Source organism: Panulirus ornatus, chromosome 10 (assembly GCF_036320965.1).
Source record: "Panulirus ornatus isolate Po-2019 chromosome 10, ASM3632096v1, whole genome shotgun sequence".
Lineage (NCBI taxonomy): Eukaryota > Metazoa > Arthropoda > Malacostraca > Decapoda > Palinuridae > Panulirus > Panulirus ornatus.
The window spans coordinates 36,905,738-36,924,220 of record NC_092233.1 but is presented as its reverse complement, the minus strand read 5'-3'; the positions used below and the strand labels follow the sequence as shown (position 1 = coordinate 36,924,220).

The following is an 18,483-nucleotide window of genomic DNA, read 5'->3' as shown; positions in this document are numbered from 1 at the left end:
AATGTGGGTAGAGCAACATAACACAAGTAGTACTTTCTCTAAACACTTGTAACCTCATCTCACATCATCTACACCAACTCCAATCTTAGTCCCACACTCTACTCTGTCGCATCAACATACATTTATTGAAAGTGGTGATGTATACTAACCTGATGAAGGCTGGGATGGTGGAGGTGGTGGTGGTGAGGTAGGGGCCGCAGCACTTGCAACACCACTAGCAGCCTGACTTGAACTCTCAACAGCTACTGATTGAGATGATGAGGTGGCTTCAGCTGCCACATCTTCATCCACTTCCATACACGACATGATGTAGACTGATATATGATTCTGGGAAACATTCAGAGAGATGGAAGTATTACGACAAAATGACAATTTGATATTACCTTTCCTAAAGGGAATCTCAGCATTTGAAAAACATGAAGAGTGATTTTGTTCTGCAGTACTGTGCACAGAGAATGTAACATTCACAAAGCATGATTTTGAATATTACTGCATGTTTTACTAGATTTTATCAAATACAGCAATAGTAGTTTACATTCACTAAATGTGGGGTAAATCATTGCAAAAGTGGGTAACTTACTGATCTATTTATTATTTTCATTTTGCTTTGTCGCTGTCTCCCGCGTTTGCAAGGTAGCGCAAGAAAGAAATGGCCCAACCCACCCCCATACACATGTATATACATACAAGTCTACACATGCAAATATACATACCTATACATCTCAATGTACACATATATATATACACACACAGACATATACATATATACACATGTACATAATTCATAGTCTGCCTTTATCTATCCCCATCGCCACCTCGCCACACATGGAATAACATCCCCCTCCCCCCTCATGTGTGCGAGGTAGCGCTAGGAAAAGACAACAAAGGCCCCATTCATTCACACTCAGTCTCCAGCTGCCACGTAATAATGCCCGAAACCACAGCTCCCTTTCCACATCCAGGCCTCACACAACTTTCCATGGTTTACCCCAGACGCTTCACATGCCCTGATTCAATCCATTGACAGCACGTCGACCCCGGTATACCACATCGATCCTATTCACTCTATTCCTTGCACGCCTTTCACCCTCCTGCATGTTCAGGCCCCGATCACTCAAAATCTTTTTCACCCCATCTTTCCACCTCCAATTTGGTCTCCCACTTCTCCTCGTTCCCTCTACCTCTGACACATATATCCTCTTGGTCAATCTTTCCTCTCTCATTCTCTCTCTTATTTAGTATCTTTTAATAAAATTTTCAAAATCATGCTCTACAACCATTATTGTATCCTCCAAATACAAATCATACCAGAACAAAATCACATAATATCCAAAAGTAATAGCAATATGGAGTAAAACTAGACTTCTGCCCTTCTGATGATGAGTAAAATAGGCATATTCATTTTGATTTTCATTGTGGTAATATCATATATTTATTGTTACCACTTTGCTTTACCTATGCATTTACATACTGTACATATACATCTTGAATAAGTATATGCATTTACATACTGTACATATACATCTTGAATAAGTAACTGAATAAGTTACCCATCACCACCTTATCAAAGGTAAACATAATTATATTTACAATAATAATGGGCCAAAATCAACAGTAATGTAATCTACATTCACAGTTTTTCTATGTATTTACTGATTATCGAAATTTTAGTAAATCATCAAACAAGTTATCAAACATCATAATATAGGAGGGCCAAAATCATGGGTTGACATCTGCGAGTCACTTAAGTTGTTTGTTAAATCTCTCTCTTTAGGGTATGTGTTTATGTATGTATTGAAGTTGGATAAATCCTCAACCAAGCTATCAACTGTCAACCTATAACAATGTTATCATGTTAGTTGTAAGTATGGGCCCAGATTACTGATGATAAAAAAAACAATGCCACAACATTAGAAATGTCATAAGAGAATCATATGCTTTGGTTCTGAGTGAAACAAACCTCAAGGGTAAAGGGGAGGAGTGGTTTGGGAATGTCTTGGGAGTAAAGTCAGGGGTTGGTGAAAGGATAAGAGCAAAGGAAGGAGTAGCACTAGTCCTGAAGCAGTTGTGGGAGTATAGGATACAGCATAAGAGAGTAAATTCTAGATTGATGTGCATAAAACTGAAAGTGGATGGAGAGAGATGGGTGCTTATTGGTGCCTATGCACCTGGTCATGAAAAGAAAGATCATGAGAGGCAAGTGTTTTGGGAGCAACTGAGTGAGTGTGTTAGCAGCCTTGATGCATGAGAGCGGGTTATAGTGAAGGGTGATTTGAATGAGAAGGTGAGTAATGTGGCAGTTCAGGGTATCATTGGTGTACATGAGGTGTTCAGTGTTGTAAATGGAAATGGTGAAGAGCTTGTGGATTTGTGTGCTAAAAAGGCCTGGTGACTGGGAATACCTGGTTTAAAAAGAGAGATATACATAAGTATATGTATGTGAGTAGGAGATGGTCAAAAAGAATTATTGGATTACATGTTAATTGATAGGCATGTAAAAGAAAGACTTGTGCATGTTAATGTACTGAGAGGAGCAGCTGAAGGGGTGTCTGATCACTATCTTGTGGAGGTAAAGGTGAAGATTTGTAGAGGTTTCCAGAAAAGAAGACAGAATGTTGAGAAGAGAGTGTGAGAGTAAGTGAGCTTGAAAATGAGACTTGTGTGATGAAGTACCAGGATAGACTGAGTGTAGAATGGCAAAAGGTGAGAGCAAATGACATGAAGAGAATGGGGAAGCATTGGGATATATTTAGGGAAGCAATGATGGTGTATGTAAAAGATGCATGTGGCATGAGAAAGGTGGGAGGTGGGCAGATAAGAAAGGGTAGTGAGTGGTGGGATAAAGAAGTAAAGTTGTTAGTGAAAGAGAAGAGAGAGGCGTTTGGACGATTCTTGCAGGAAAGTAGTGCAAATGACAGGGAGATGTATAAAAGAAATGGGCATGAGGTCAAGAGAAAGGTGCAAGAACTGAAAAAGAGGGCAAATAAGAGTTGGGGTGAGAGAGTATCATTAAATTTCAGGGAGAATAAAAAGATGTTTTGGAAGGAAGTAAATAACGTGAATAAGACAAGAGGACAAATGGGAACATCAGTAAAGGGGGCAAATGGGGAAGTAATAACAAGTAGTGATGAAGTGAGGAGATGGAGTGAGTATTTTGAAGGTCTACTGAATGTGTTTGATGATAGAGTGGTAGATATACGGTGTTTTGGTCGGGGTGGTGTACAAAGTGCGAGGGTCAGGGTGAATGAATTGGTAAACAGAGAAGAGGAAACAAAAGCTTTGCGAAAGATGAAAGCTGGCACGGTGGTGGGTTTGGATGGCATCGCCGTAGAATTTATTAAAAAAGGGGGTGACTGCATTGTTGACTGGCTGGTAAGGATATTCACTCTATGTATGGATCATGATGTGCCTGAGGATTGGCAGAATGCATGCATAGTGCCATTGCACTAAGACAAAGAGGATAAAGGTGAGTTGTTCAAATTGCAGAGGCATAGGTCTGTTGAGTATTCCTGGGAAATTATATGGGAGGATATTGATTCAGAGGGTAAAGGCATGTACAGAGCATCAGATCGGAGAAGAGCAGAGTGGTTTCAGTAGTGGTAGAGGATGCATGGATCAGGTGTTTGCCATGAAGAATGTATGTGAAAAAAATTCTTGGAAAAACCCTGACCAAAACATCCTATATCTGCCACTGTATCATCATAAACATTCAACAAACCTTCAAAATAGTCACTCCATCTCCTCACTTCATCACTACTTGTCATTACCTCCCCATTTACCTCCTTCACCTATGTTCCAATTTAAATCCTTTCACAGCATTTTATTCTCCCTAAAACTTAATAATACTCACTCACGCATTTTCTCTCTTTTTCACCTCCTGGACCTTTCTCTTGACTTCCTGCCTCTTTCTTTAATACATATCCCAATTGTTAGTGAAAGAAAAGAAAGAGGCGCTTGGACGATTTTTGCAGGGAAGTAGGGCATATAAATATTATTATTAATTTGCTTTGTTGCTGTCTCCCGCATTTGCGAGGTAGCGCAAGGACACAGATGAAAAAATGGCCCAACCCACCCCCATACACATGTATATACATGTCCACACACACAAATATACATACCCATACATCTCAATGTCCACATATATATACACACACAGTCACATACATATATACACATGCACACAATTCACACTATCTGCCTTTATTCATTCCCATCGCCACCTCGCCACACATGGAATAACATCCCCCTCCCCCCTCATGTGTGCGAGGTAGCGCTAGGAAAACACAACAAAGGCCCCATTTGTTCACACTCAGTCTCTAGCTGTCATGCAATAATGCCCGAAACAACAGCTCCCTTTCCACATCCAGGCCCCACACAACTTTCCATGGTTTACCCCAGACGCTTCACATGCCCTGATTCAATCCATTGACAGCACGTCAACCCAGGTATACCACATTGTTCCAATTCACTCTATTCCTTGCCCTCCTTTCACCCTCCTGCAAGTTCAGGCCCCGATAACTCAAAATCTTTTTCACTCCATCATTCCACCTCCAATTTGGTCTCCCACTTCTCCTCGTTCCCGCCACCTCTGACACATATATCCTCTTGGTCAATCTTTCCTCACTCATTCTCTCCATGTGCCCAAACCATTTCAAAACACCCTCTTCTGCTCTCTCAACCACACTCTTTTTATTTCCACACATCTCTCTTACCCTTACATTACTTACTCGATCAAACCACCTCACACCACACATCATCCTCAAACATCTCATTTCCAGCACATCCACCCTCCTGCGCACAACTCTATCCATAGCCCACACCTCGCAACCATATAACATTGTTGGAACCATTATTCCTTCAAACATACCCATTTTTGCTTTCCGATATAATGTCCTTGACTTCCACACATTCTTCAACGCTCCTAGAATTTTTGTCCCCTCCCCGACCCTATGATTCACTTCTGCTTCCATGGTTTCATCTGCTGCCAAATCCACTCCCAGATATCTAACACTTCACTTCCGCCAGTCTCTCTCCATTCAAACTCACCTTCCAAGTGACTTGTCCCTCAACCCCACTGTACCTAATAACCTTGCTCTTATTCACACTTACTCTCAGCTTTCTTCTTTCACACACTTTACCAAATCAGCCACCAGCGCTGTATCATCAGCGAACAACAACTGGCTCACTTCCCAAGCTCTCTCATCCACAACAGACTGCATACTTGCCCCTCTTTACAAAACTCTTGCATTCACCTCCCTAACAACCCCATCCATAAACAAATTAAAAAGCCATGGAGACATCACACACCCCTGCCGCAAACCTACATTCACTGAGAACCAAATCACTTTCCTCTCTTCCTACACGTACACATGCCTTACATCCTCGATAAAAACTTTTCACTGCTTCTAACAACTTGCCTCCCACACCATATATACTTAATACCTTCCACAGAGCATCTCTATCAACTATCATATGCCTTCTCCAGATACATAAATGATACACACAAATCCATTTGCTTTTCTAAGTATTTCTCACATACATTCTTCAAAGCAAACATCTGATCCACACATCCTCTACCACTTCTGAAACCAAACTGCTCTTCCCCAATCTGATGCTCTGTACATGCCTTCACCCTCTCAATCAATACCCTCCCATATAATTTACCAGGAATACTCAACAAACTTATACCTCTGTAATTTGAGCACTCACTCTTATCCCCTTTGCCTTTGTACAATGGAACTATGCAAGCATTCTGCCAATCCTCAGGCACCTCACCATGAGTCATAGATACATTAAATAACCTTACCAACCAGTCAACAATACAGTCACCCCCTTCTTTAATAAATCCCACTGCAATACCATCGAAACCTGCTGCCTTGCCGGCTTTCATCTTCTGCAGAACTTTTACTACCTCTTCTCTGTTTACCAAATCATTTTCCCCAACTCTCTCACTTTGCACACCACCTCGACCAAAACAACCTATATCTGCCACTTATCATCAAACACATTCAACAAACCTTCAAAATACTCACTCCATCTCCTTCTCACATCACCACTACTTGTTATCACCTCCCCATTAGCCCCCTTCACTGATGTTCCCATTTGTTTCCTTGTTTTACGCACTTTATTTACCTCCTAGCAAAACATCTTTTTATTCTCCCTAAAATTTAATGATACTCTCTCACCCCAACTCTCATTCACCCTCTTTTTCACCTCTTGCACCTTTCTCTTGGCCTCCTGCCTCATTCTTTCATACATCTCCCACTCATTTGCATTTTTTCCCTGCAAAAATCGTTCAAATGACTCTCTCTTCTCTTTCACTAATAATCTTACTTCTTCATCCCACCACTCACTACCCTTTCTAATCTGCCAACCTCCCATGCTTCTCATGCCACAAGCATCTTTTGCGCAAGCCATCACTGCTTCTCTAAATACATCCCATTCCTCCCCCACTCCTCTTACCTCCTTTGTTCTCACCTTTTTCCAATCTGTACTCAGTCTCTCCTGCTACTTCCTCACACAAGGAAATATACATACCCACACAGCTTTCCATGGTTTACCCCAGACGCTTCACATGCCCCGATTCAATACACTGACAGCACGTCAACCCCGGTATACCACATCGCTCCAATTCACTCTATTCCTTGCCCTCCTTTCACCCTCCTGCATGTTCAGGCCCCGATCACACAAAATATTTTTCACTCCATCTTTCCACCTCCAATTTGGTCTCCCTCTTCTCCTCGTTCCCTCCACCTCCGACACATATATCCTCTTGGTCAATCTTTCCTCACTCATTCTCTCCATGTGCCCAAACCATTTCAAAACACCCTCTTCTGCTCTCTCAACCACGCTCTTTTTATTTCCACACATCTCTCTCACCCTTACGTTACTTACTCGATCAAACCACCTCACACCACACATTGTCCTCAAACATCTCATATCCAGCACATCCATCCTCCTGCGCACAACTCTATCCATAGCCCACGCCTCGCAACCATACAACATTGTTGGAACCACTATTCCTTCAAACATACCCATTTTTGCTTTCCGAGATAATGTTCTCGACCCACACATTCTTCAAGGCTCCCAGAATTTTCGCCCCTCCCCGACCCTATGATCCACTTCCGCTTCCATGGTTCCATCCGCTGCCAGATCCACTCCCAGATATCTAAAACACTTCACTTCCTCCAGTCTTTCTCCATTCAAACTCACCTCCCAATTGACTTGACCCTCAACCCTACTGTACCTAATAACCTTGCTCTTATTCACATTTACTCTTAACTTTCTTGTTTCACACACTTTACCAAACTCAGTCACCAGCTTCTGCAGTTTCTCACATGAATCAGCCACCAGTGCTGTATCATCAGCGAACAACAACTGACTCACTTCCCAAGCTCTCTCATCCCCAACAGACTTCATACTTGCCCCTCTTTCCAAAACTCTTGCATTCACCTCCCTAACAACCCGGCCATAAACAAATTAAACAACCATGGAGACATCACACACCCCTGCCGCAAACCTACATTCACTGAGAACCAATCACTTTCCTCTCTTCCTACACGTACACATGCCATACATCCTCGATAAAAACTTTTCACTGCTTCTAACAACTTGCCTCCCACACCATATATTCTTAATACCTTCCACAGAGCATCTCTATCAACTCTATCATATGCCTTATCCAGATCCATAAATGCTACATACAAATCCATTTGCTTTTCTAAGTATTTCTCACATACATTCTTCAAAGCAAACACCTGATCCACACATCCTCTACCACTTCTGAAACCACACTGCTCTTCCCCAATCTGATGCTCTGTACATGCCTTCACCCTCTCAATCAATACCCTCCCATATAATTTACCAGCAATACTCAACAAACTTATACCTCTGTAATTTGAGCACTCACTCTTATCCCCTTTGCCTTTGTACAATGGCACTATTCACGCATTCCGCCAATCCTCAGGCACCTCACCGTGAGTCATACATACATTAAATAACCTTACCAACCAGTCAACAATGCAGTCACCCCCTTTTTTAATAAATTCCACTGCAATACCATCCAAACCTGCTGCCTTGCCGGCTTTCATCTTCCGCAAAGCTTTTACTACCTCTTCTCTGTTTACCAAATCATTTTCCCTAACCCTCTCACTTTGCACACCACCTCGACCAAAACACCCTATATCTGCCACTCTATCATCAAACACATTCAACAAACCTTCAAAATACTCACTCCATCTCCTTCTCACATCACCACTACTTGTTATCACCTCCCCATTTGCGCCCTTCACTGAAGTTCCCATTTGCTCCCTTGTCTTATGCACTTTATTTACCTCCTTCCAGAACATCTTTTTATTCTCCCTAAAATTTAATGATACTCTCTCACCCCAACTCTCATTTGCCCTTTTTTTCACCTCTTGCACCTTTCTCTTGACCTCCTCTCTCTTTCTTTTATACGTCTCCCACTCAACTGCATTTTTTCCCTGCAAAAATCGTCCAAATGCCTCTCTCTTCTCTTTCACTAATACTCTTACTTCTTCATCCCACCACTCACTTACTATATATATATATATATATATATATATATATATATATATATATATATATATATTTTTTTTTTTTCATATTATTCGCCGTTTCCCGCGATAGCGAGGTAGCGTTAAGAACAGAGGATTGGGCCTTTTTTGGAATATCCTCACCTGGCCCCCTCTGTTCCTTCTTTTGGAAAATTAAAGAAAAAAAAGAGAGGGGAGGATTTCCAGCCCCCCGCTCCCTCCCCTTTCAGTCGCCTTCTACGACACGCAGGGAATACGTGGGAAGTATTCTTAATCCCCTATCCCCAGGATAATATATATATATATATATATATATATATATATATATATATATATATATATATATTCCCTGGGGATAGGGGAGAAAGAATACTTCCCACGTATTCCCTGCGTGTCGTAGAAGGCGACTAAAAGGGAAGGGAGCGGGGGGCTGGAAATCCTCCCCTCTCGTTTTTTTTTTTTTAATTTTCCAAAAGAAGGAACAAAGAAGAGGTCCAGGTGAGGATATTCCCTCAAAGGCCCAGTCCTCTGTTCTTAACGCTACCTCGCTATCACGGGAAATAGCGAATAGTATGAAAAAAAAAAAATATATATATATAAATATATATATATATATATATATATCTTTTTTTTGCTTTGTCGCTGTCTCCCGCGTTTACGATGTAGCGCAAGGAAACAGACGAAAGAAATGGCCCAACCCACCCCCATACACATGTATATACATACACGTCCACACACGCAAATATACATACCTACACAGCTTTCCATGGTTTACCCCAGACACTTCACATGCCCTGATTCAATCCACTGACAGCACGTCAACCCCGGTATACCACATCGATCCAATTCACTCTATTCCTTGCCCTCCTTTCACCCTCCTGCATGTTCAGGCCCCGATCACACAAAATCTTTTTCACTCCATCTTTCCACCTCCAATTTGGTCTCCCACTTCTCCTCGTTCCCTCCACCTCTGACACATATATCCTCTTGGTCAATCTTTCCACTCATTCTCTCCATGCGCCCAAACCATTTCAAAACACCCTCTTCTGCTCTCTCAACCACGCTCTTTTTATTTCCACACATCTCTCTTACCCTTACGTTACTTACTCGATTAAACCACCTCACACCATATATTGTCCTCAAACATCTCATTTCCAGCACATCCATCCTCCTGCGCACAACTCTATCCATAGCCCAAGCCTCGCAACCATACAACATTGTTGGAACCACTATTCCTTCAAACATACCCATTTTTGCTTTCCGAGATAATGTTCTCGACTTCCACACATTCTTCAAGGCTCCCAGAATTTTCGCCCCCTCCCCCACCCTATGATCCACTTCCGTTTCCATGGTTCCATCCGCTGCCAGATCCACTCCCAGATATCTAAAACACTTCACTTCCTCCAGTTTTTCTCCATTCAAACTCACCTCCCAATTGACTTGACCCTCAACCCTACTGTACCTAATAACCTTGCTCTTATTCACATTTACTCTTAACTTTCTTCTTTCACACACTTTACCAAACTCAGTCACCAGCTTCTGCAGTTTCTCACATGAATCAGCCACCAGCGCTGTATCATCAGCGAACAGCAACTGACTCACTTCCCAAGCTCTCTCATCCCCAACAGACTTCATACTTGCCCCTCTTTCCAAAACTCTTGCATTCACCTCCCTAACAACCCCATCCATAAACAAATTAAACAACCATGGAGACATCACACACCCCTGCCGCAAACCTACATTCACTGAGAACCAATCACTTTCCTCTCTTCCTACACATACACATGCCTTACATCCTCGATAAAAACTTTTCACTGCTTCTAACAACTTGCCTCCCACACCATATATTCTTAATACCTTCCACAGAGCATCTCTATCAACTCTATCATATGCCTTCTCCAGATCCATAAATGCTACATACAAATCCATTTGCTTTTCTAAGTATTTCTCACATACATTCTTCAAAGCAAACACCTGATCCACACATCCTCTACCACTTCTGAAACCACACTGCTCTTCCCCAATCTGATGCTCTGTACATGCCTTCACCCTCTCAATCAATACCCTCCCATATAATTTACCAGGAATACTCAACAAACTTATACCTCTGTAATTTGAGCACTCACTTTTATCCCCTTTGCCTTTGTACAATGGCACTATGCAAGCATTCCGCCAATCCTCAGGCACCTCACCATGAGTCATATATACATTAAATAACCTTACCAACCAGTCAATAATACAGTCACCCCCTTTTTTAATAAATCCCACTGCATTGCCATCCAAACCTGCTGCCTTGCTGGTTTTCATCTTCCGCAAAGCTTTTACTACCTCTTCTCTGTTTACCAAATCATTATTCCCTAACCCTCTCACTTTGCACACCACCTCGACCAAAACACCCTATATCTGCCACTCTATCATCAAACACATTCAACAAACCTTCAAAATACTCACTCCATCTCCTTCTCACATCACCACTACTTGTTATCACCTCCCCATTTGCGCCCTTCACGGAAGTTCCCATTTGCTCCCTTGTCTTACACACTTTATTTACCTCCTTCCAGAACATCTTTTTATTCTCCCTAAAATTTAATGATACTCTCTCACCCCAACTCTCATTTGCCCTCTTTTTCACCTCTTGCACCTTTCTCTTGACCTCCTGTCTCTTTCTTTTATACATCTCCCACTCAATTGCATTTTTTCCCTGCAAAAATAGTCCAAATGCCTCTTTCTTCTCTTTCACTAATAATCTTACTTCTTCATCCCACCACTCACTACCCTTTCTAATCAACGCACCTCCCACTCTTCTCACCCACAAGCATCTTTTGCGCAATCCATCACTGCTTCCCTAAATACATCCCATTCCTCCCCCACTCCACTTACTACCATTGTTCTCACCTTTTTCCATTCTGTACTCAGTTTCTCCTAGTACTTCCTAACACAAGTCTCCTTCCCAAGCTCACTTACTCTCACCACCCTCTTCACCCCAACATTCACTCTTCTATATGTACATGTAGGAAGAGAGGAAAGTGATTGGTTCTCAGAGAATGTAGGTTTGCAACAGGGGTGTGTGATGTCTCCATGGTTGTTTAATTTGTTTATGGATGGGCTTGTTAGGGAGGTGAATGCAAGAGTTTTGGAAAGAGGGGCAAGTATGTAGTCTGTTGTGGATTAGAGAGCTTGGGAAGTGAGTCAGTTGTTGTTCACTGATGATACAGCGCTGGTGGCTGATTCATGTGAGAAACTGCAGAAGCTGGTAACTGAGTTTGGTAAAGTGTGTGAAAGAAGAAAGTTGAGAGTAAATGTGAATAAGAGCAAGGTTATTAGGTACAGTAGAGGAGAGGGTGAAGTCAAGTGGGAGGTGAGTTTGAATGGGGAAAAACTGGAGGAAGTGAAGTGTTTTAGATATCTGGGATTGGATTTGGCAGTGGATGGAACCATGGAAGCGGAAGTGAATCATAGGGTGGGGGAGGGGACAAAAATTCTGGGAGCCTTGAAGAATGTGTGGAAGTCGAGAACATTATCTCGGAAAGCAAAAATAGGTATGTTTGAAGGAATAGTTGTTTCAACAATGTTGTATGGTTGCAAGGCGTGGGCTATGGATAGAGTTGTACGCAGGATAGTGGATGTGCTGGAAATGAGATGTTTTGAGGACAATATGTGGTGTGAGGTAGTTAGATCGAGTAAGTAATAATAGGGTAAGAGAGATGTGTAGTAATAAAAAGTGTGGTTGAGAGAGCATAAGAGGGTGTTTTGAAATGGTTTGATCACATGGAGAGAATGAATGAGGAAAGATTGACCAAGAGGATATATATGTCTGAGGTGGAGGGAACGAGGAGAGGTGGGAGACCTAATTTGAGGTGGAAAGATGGAGTGAAAAAGATTTTGAGTGATCGGGGCCTGAACATGCAGGAGGGTGAAAGGCGTGCAAGGAATGGAGTGAATTGGAACGATGTGGTATACCGGGGTCGACATGCTGTCAATGGATTGAACCAGGGCATGTGAAGCGTCTGGGGTAAACCATGGAAAGTTCTGTGCGGCCTGGATCTGGAAAGGGAGCTGTGGTTTCGGTGCATTATTACATGACAGCTAGGGACTGAGTGTGAACGAATGGGGCCTATGTTGTCTTCCTAGCGCTACCTCGCGAACATGAGGGGGGGAGGGGGTTGTTATTACATGTGTGGTGGGGTGGCGGTGGGGATGAATAAAGGGAGACGGTATGAATTATGTACATGTGTATATATGAATATGTCTGTGTGTATATATATATGTACACGTTGAGATGTGTAGGTATGTATATTTGCGTGTGTGGACGTGTATGTATATACATGTGAATGTGCGTGGGCTGCGCCATTCTTTCGTCTGTTTCCTTGCGCTACCTCAGTAATGCGGGAGACAGCGACAAAGCAAAATAATAAATATAATAACAATAATAATAACATATATATATATATATATATATATATATATATATATATATATATATATATATATTTTTTTTTTTTTTTTTTTTTTTTTTTATACTTTGTCGCTGTCTCCCGCGTTTGCGAGGTAGCGCAAGGAAACAGACGAAAGAAATGGCCCAACCCCCCCCCCCCCATACACATGTACATACACACGTCCACACACGCAAATATACATACCTACACAGCTTTCCATGGTTTACCCCAGACGCTTCACATGCCTTGCTTCAATGCACTGACAGCACGTCAACCCCTGTATACCACATGACTCCAATTCACTCTATTTCTTGCCCTCCTTTCACCCTCCTGCATGTTCAGGCCCCGATCACACAAAATCTTTTTCACTCCATCTTTCCACCTCCAATTTGGTCTCCCTCTTCTCCTCGTTCCCTCCACCTCCGACACATATATCCTCTTGGTCAATCTCTCCTCACTCATTCTCTCCATGTGCCCAAACCACTTCAAAACACCCTCTTCTGCCCTCTCAACCACGCTCTTTTTATTTCCACACATCTCTCTCACCCTTACGTTACTTACTCGATCAAACCACCTCACACCACACATTGTCCTCAAACATCTCATTTCCAGCACATCCATCCTCCTGCGCACAACTCTATCCATAGCCCACGCCTCGCAACCATACAACATTGTTGGAACCACTATTCCCTCAAACATACCCATTTTTGCTTTCCGAGATAATGTTCTCGACTTCCACACATTTTTCAAGGCTCCCAAAATTTTCGCCCCCTCCCCCACCCTATGATCCACTTCCGCTTCCATGGTTCCATCCGCTGACAGATCCACTCCCAGATATCTAAAACACTTCACTTCCTCCAGTTTTTCTCCATTCAAACTCACCTCCCAATTGACTTGACCCTCAACCCTACTGTACCTAATAACCTTGCTCTTATTCACATTTACTCTTAACTTTCTTCTTCCACACACTTTACCAAACTCAGTCACCAGCTTCTGCAGTTTCTCACATGAATCAGCCACCAGCGCTGTATCATCAGCGAACAACAACTGACTCACTTCCCAAGCTCTCTCATCCCCAACAGACTTCATACTTGCCCCTCTTTCCAAAACTCTTGCATTTACCTCCCTAACAACCCCATCCATAAACAAATTAAACAACCATGGAGACATCACACACCCCTGCTGCAAACCTACATTCACTGAGAACCAATCACTTTCCTCTCTTCCTACACGTACACATGCCTTACATCCTCGATAAAAACTTTTCACTGCTTCTAACAACTTTCCTCCCACACCATATATTCTTAATACCTTCCACAGAGCATCTCTATCAACTCTATCGTATGCCTTCTCCAGATCCATAAATGCTACATACAAATCCATTTGCTTTTCTAAGTATTTCTCACATACATTCTTCAAAGCAAACACCTGATCCACACATCCTCTATCACTTCTGAAACCACACTGCTCTTCCCCAATCTGATGCTCTGTACATGCCTTCACCCTCTCAATCAATACCCTCCCATATAATTTACCAGGAATACTCAACAAACTTATACCTCTGTAATTTGAGCACTCACTCTTATCCCCTTTGCCTTTGTACAATGGCACTATGCACGCATTCCGCCAATCCTCAGGCACCTCACCATGAGTCATACATACATTAAATAACCTTACCAACCAGTCAACAATACAGTCACCCCCTTTTTTAATAAATTCCACTGCAGTACCATCCAAACCTGCTGCCTTGCCGGCTTTCATCTTCCGCAAAGCTTTCACTACCTCTTCTCTGTTTACCAAATCATTTTCCCTAACCCTCTCACTTTGCACACCACCTCGACCAAAACACCCTATATCTGCCACTCTATCATCAAACACATTCAACAAACCTTCAAAATACTCACTCCATCTCCTTCTCACATCACCACTACTTGTTATCACCTCCCCATTTGCGCCCTTCACTGAAGTTCCCATTTGCTCCCTTGTCTTACGCACTTTATTTACCTCCTTCCAGAACATCTTTTTATTCTCCCTAAAATTTAATGATACTCTCTCACCCCAACTCTCATTTGCCCTTTTTTTCACCTCTTGCACCTTTCTCTTGACCTCCTGTCTCTTTCTTTTATACATCTCCCACTCAATTGCATTTTCTCCCTGCAAAAATCGTCCAAATGCCTCTCTCTTCTCTTTCACTAATACTCTTACTTCTTCATCCCACCACTCACTACCCTTTCTAATCAACCCACCTCCCACTCTTCTCATGCCACAAGCATCTTTTGCGCAATCCATCATATATATATATATATATATATATATATATATATATATATATATATATATATATATATATAGGAGTTGTGGGAGTATATGATAGAATGTAAGAAAGTAAATTCTCGATTAATATGGGTAAAATTGAAAGTTGATGGAGAGAGGTGGGTGATTATTGGTGCATATGCACCTGGGCATGAGAAGAAAGATCATGAGAGGCAAGTGTTTTGGGAGCAGCTGAATGAGTGTGTTAGCGGTTTTGATGCACGAGACCGGGTTATAGTGATGGGTGATTTGAATGCAAAGGTGAGTAATGTGGCAGTTGAGGGAATAATTGGTATGCATGGGGTGTTCAGTGTTGTAAATGGAAATGGTGAAGAGCTTGTAGATTTATGTGCTGAAAAAGGACTGATGATTGGGAATACCTGGTTTAAAAAGCGAGATATACATAAGTATACTTATGTAAGTAGGAGAGATGGCCAGAGAGCGTTATTGGATTACGTGTTAATTGACAGGCGTGCGAAAGAGAGACTTTTGGATGTTAATGTGCTGAGAGGTGCAACTGGAGGGATGTCTGATCATTATCTTGTGGAGGCTAAGGTGAAGATTAGTATGGGTTTTCAGAAAAGAGGAGTGAATGTTGGGGTGAAGAAGGTGGTGAGAGTAAGTGAGCTTGGGAAGGAGACCTGTGTGGGGAAGTACCAGGAGAGACTGTGTACAGAATGGAAAAAGGTGAGAACAATGGAAGTAAGGGGAGTGGGGGAGGAATGGGATGTATTTAGGGAATCAGTGATGGATTGCGCAAAAGATGCTTGTGGCATGAGAAGAGTGGGAGGTGGGCTGTTTAGAAAGGGTAGTGAGTGGTGGGATGAAGAAGTAAGAGTATTAGTGAAAGAGAAGAGAGAGGCATTTGGACGATTTTTGCAGGGAAAAAATGCAATTGAGTGGGAGAAGTATAAAAGAAAGAGACAGGAGGTCAAGAGAAAGGTGCAAGAGGTGAAAAAAAGGGCAAATGAGAGTTGGGGTGAGAGACTATCAGTAAATTTTAGGGAGAATAAAAAGATGTTCTGGAAGGAGGTAAATAGGGTGCGTAAGACAAGGGAGCAAATGGGAACTTCAGTGAAGGGCGTAAATGGGGAGGTGATAACAAGTAGCGGTGATGTGAGAAGGAGATGGAATGAGTATTTTGAAGGTTTGTTGAATGTGTCTGATGACAGAGTGGCAGATATAGGGTGTTTTGGTCGAGGTGGTGTGCAAAGTGAGAGGGTTAGGGAAAATGATTTGGTAAACAGAGAAGAGGTAGTAAAAGCTTTGCGGAAGATGAAAGCCGGCAAGGCAGCAGGTTTGGATGGTATTGCAGTGGAATTTATTAAAAAAGGGGGTGACTGTATTGTTGACTGGTTGGTAAGGTTATTTAATGTATGTATGACTCATGGTGAGGTGCCTGAGGATTGGCGGAATGCGTGCATAGTGCCATTGTACAAAGGCAAAGGGGATAAGAGTGAGTGCTCAAATTACAGAGGTATAAGTTTGTTGAGTATTCCTGGTAAATTATATGGGAGGGTATTGATTGAGAGGGTGAAGGCATGTACAGAGCATCAGATTGGGGAAGAGCAGTGCGGTTTCAGAAGTGGTAGAGGATGTGTGGATCAGGTGTTTGCTTTGAAGAATGTATGTGAGAAATACTTAGAAAAGCAAATGGATTTGTATGTAGCATTTATGGATCTGGAGAAGGCATATGATAGAGTTGATAGAGATGCTCTGTGGAAGGTATTAAGAATATATGGTGTGGGAGGCAAGTTGTTAGAAGCAGTGAAAAGTTTTTATCGAGGATGTAAGGCATGTGTACGTGTAGGAAGAGAGGAAAGTGATTGGTTCTCAGTGAATGTAGGTTTGCGGCAGGGGTGTGTGATGTCTCCATGGTTGTTTAATTTGTTTATGGATGGGGTTGTTAGGGAGGTAAATGCAAGAGTCCTGGAAAGAGGGGCAAGTATGAAGTCTGTTGGGGATGAGAGAGCTTGGGAAGTGAGTCAGTTGTTGTTCGCTGATGATACAGCGCTGGTGGCTGATTCATGTGAGAAACTGCAGAAGCTGGTGACTGAGTTTGGTAAAGTGTGTGGAAGAAGAAAGTTAAGAGTAAATGTGAATAAGAGCAAGGTTATTAGGTACAGTAGGGGTGAGGGTCAAGTCAATTGGGAGGTGAGTTTGAATGGAGAAAAACTGGAGGAAGTGAAGTGTTTTAGATATCTGGGAGTGGATCTGTCAGCGGATGGAACCATGGAAGCGGAAGTGGATCATAGGGTGGGGGAGGGGGCGAAAATTTTGGGAGCCTTGAAAAATGTGTGGAAGTCGAGAACATTATCTCGGAAAGCAAAAATGGGTATGTTTGAAGGAATAGTGGTTCCAACAATGTTGTATGGTTGCGAGGCGTGGGCTATGGATAGAGATGTGCGCAGGAGGATGGATGTGCTGGAAATGAGATGTTTGAGGACAATGTGTGGTGTGAGGTGGTTTGATCGAGTAAGTAACGTAAGGGTAAGAGAGATGTGTGGAAATAAAAAGAGCGTGGTTGAGAGAGCAGAAGAGGGTGTTTTGAAATGGTTTGGGCACATGGAGAGAATGAGTGAGGAAAGATTGACCAAGAGGATATATGTGTCGGAGGTGGAGGGAACGAGGAGAAGAGGGAGACCAAATTGGAGGTGGAAAGATGGAGTGAAAAAGATTTTGTGTGATCGGGGCCTGAACATGCAGGAGGGTGAAAGGAGGGCAAGGAATAGAGTGAATTGGAGCGATGTGGTATACAGGGGTTGACGTGCTGTCAGTGGATTGAATCAAGGCATGTGAAGCGTCTGGGGTAAACCATGGAAAGCTGTGTAGGTATGTATATTTGCGTGTGTGGACGTGTGTATGTACATGTGTATGGGGGGGGGGGTTGGGCCATTTCTTTCGTCTGTTTCCTTGCGCTACCTCGCAAACGCGGGAGACAGCGACAAAGTATAAAAAAAAAAAAAAAAAATATATATATATATATATATATATATATATATATATATATATATATATATATATATATATATATGTAAAAGAAAGAGACAGGAGGTCAAGAGAAAGGTGCAAGAGGTGAAAAAGAGGGCAAATGAGAGTTGGGGTGAGAGAGTATCATTAAATTTTAGGGAGAATAAAAAGATGTTCTGGAAGGAGGTAAATAAAGTGCGTAAGACAAG

At 42.3% G+C, this 18,483-nt stretch overlaps 1 protein-coding gene across 1 annotated transcript in view; it reads right to left on the bottom strand.

Moving 5' to 3' along the window:
* Positions 1–18,483, bottom strand: part of CSN6 (COP9 signalosome subunit 6) — a 204,364-nt gene that overhangs the window by 169,142 nt on the left and 16,739 nt on the right. Inside the window, exon 2 of the mRNA XM_071665791.1 lies at positions 150–327. Within this exon, the coding sequence (XP_071521892.1) occupies positions 150–306 (157 nt within the window). The 5' untranslated portion in view covers positions 307–327. The remainder of the gene's footprint in view (positions 1–149; positions 328–18,483) is intronic.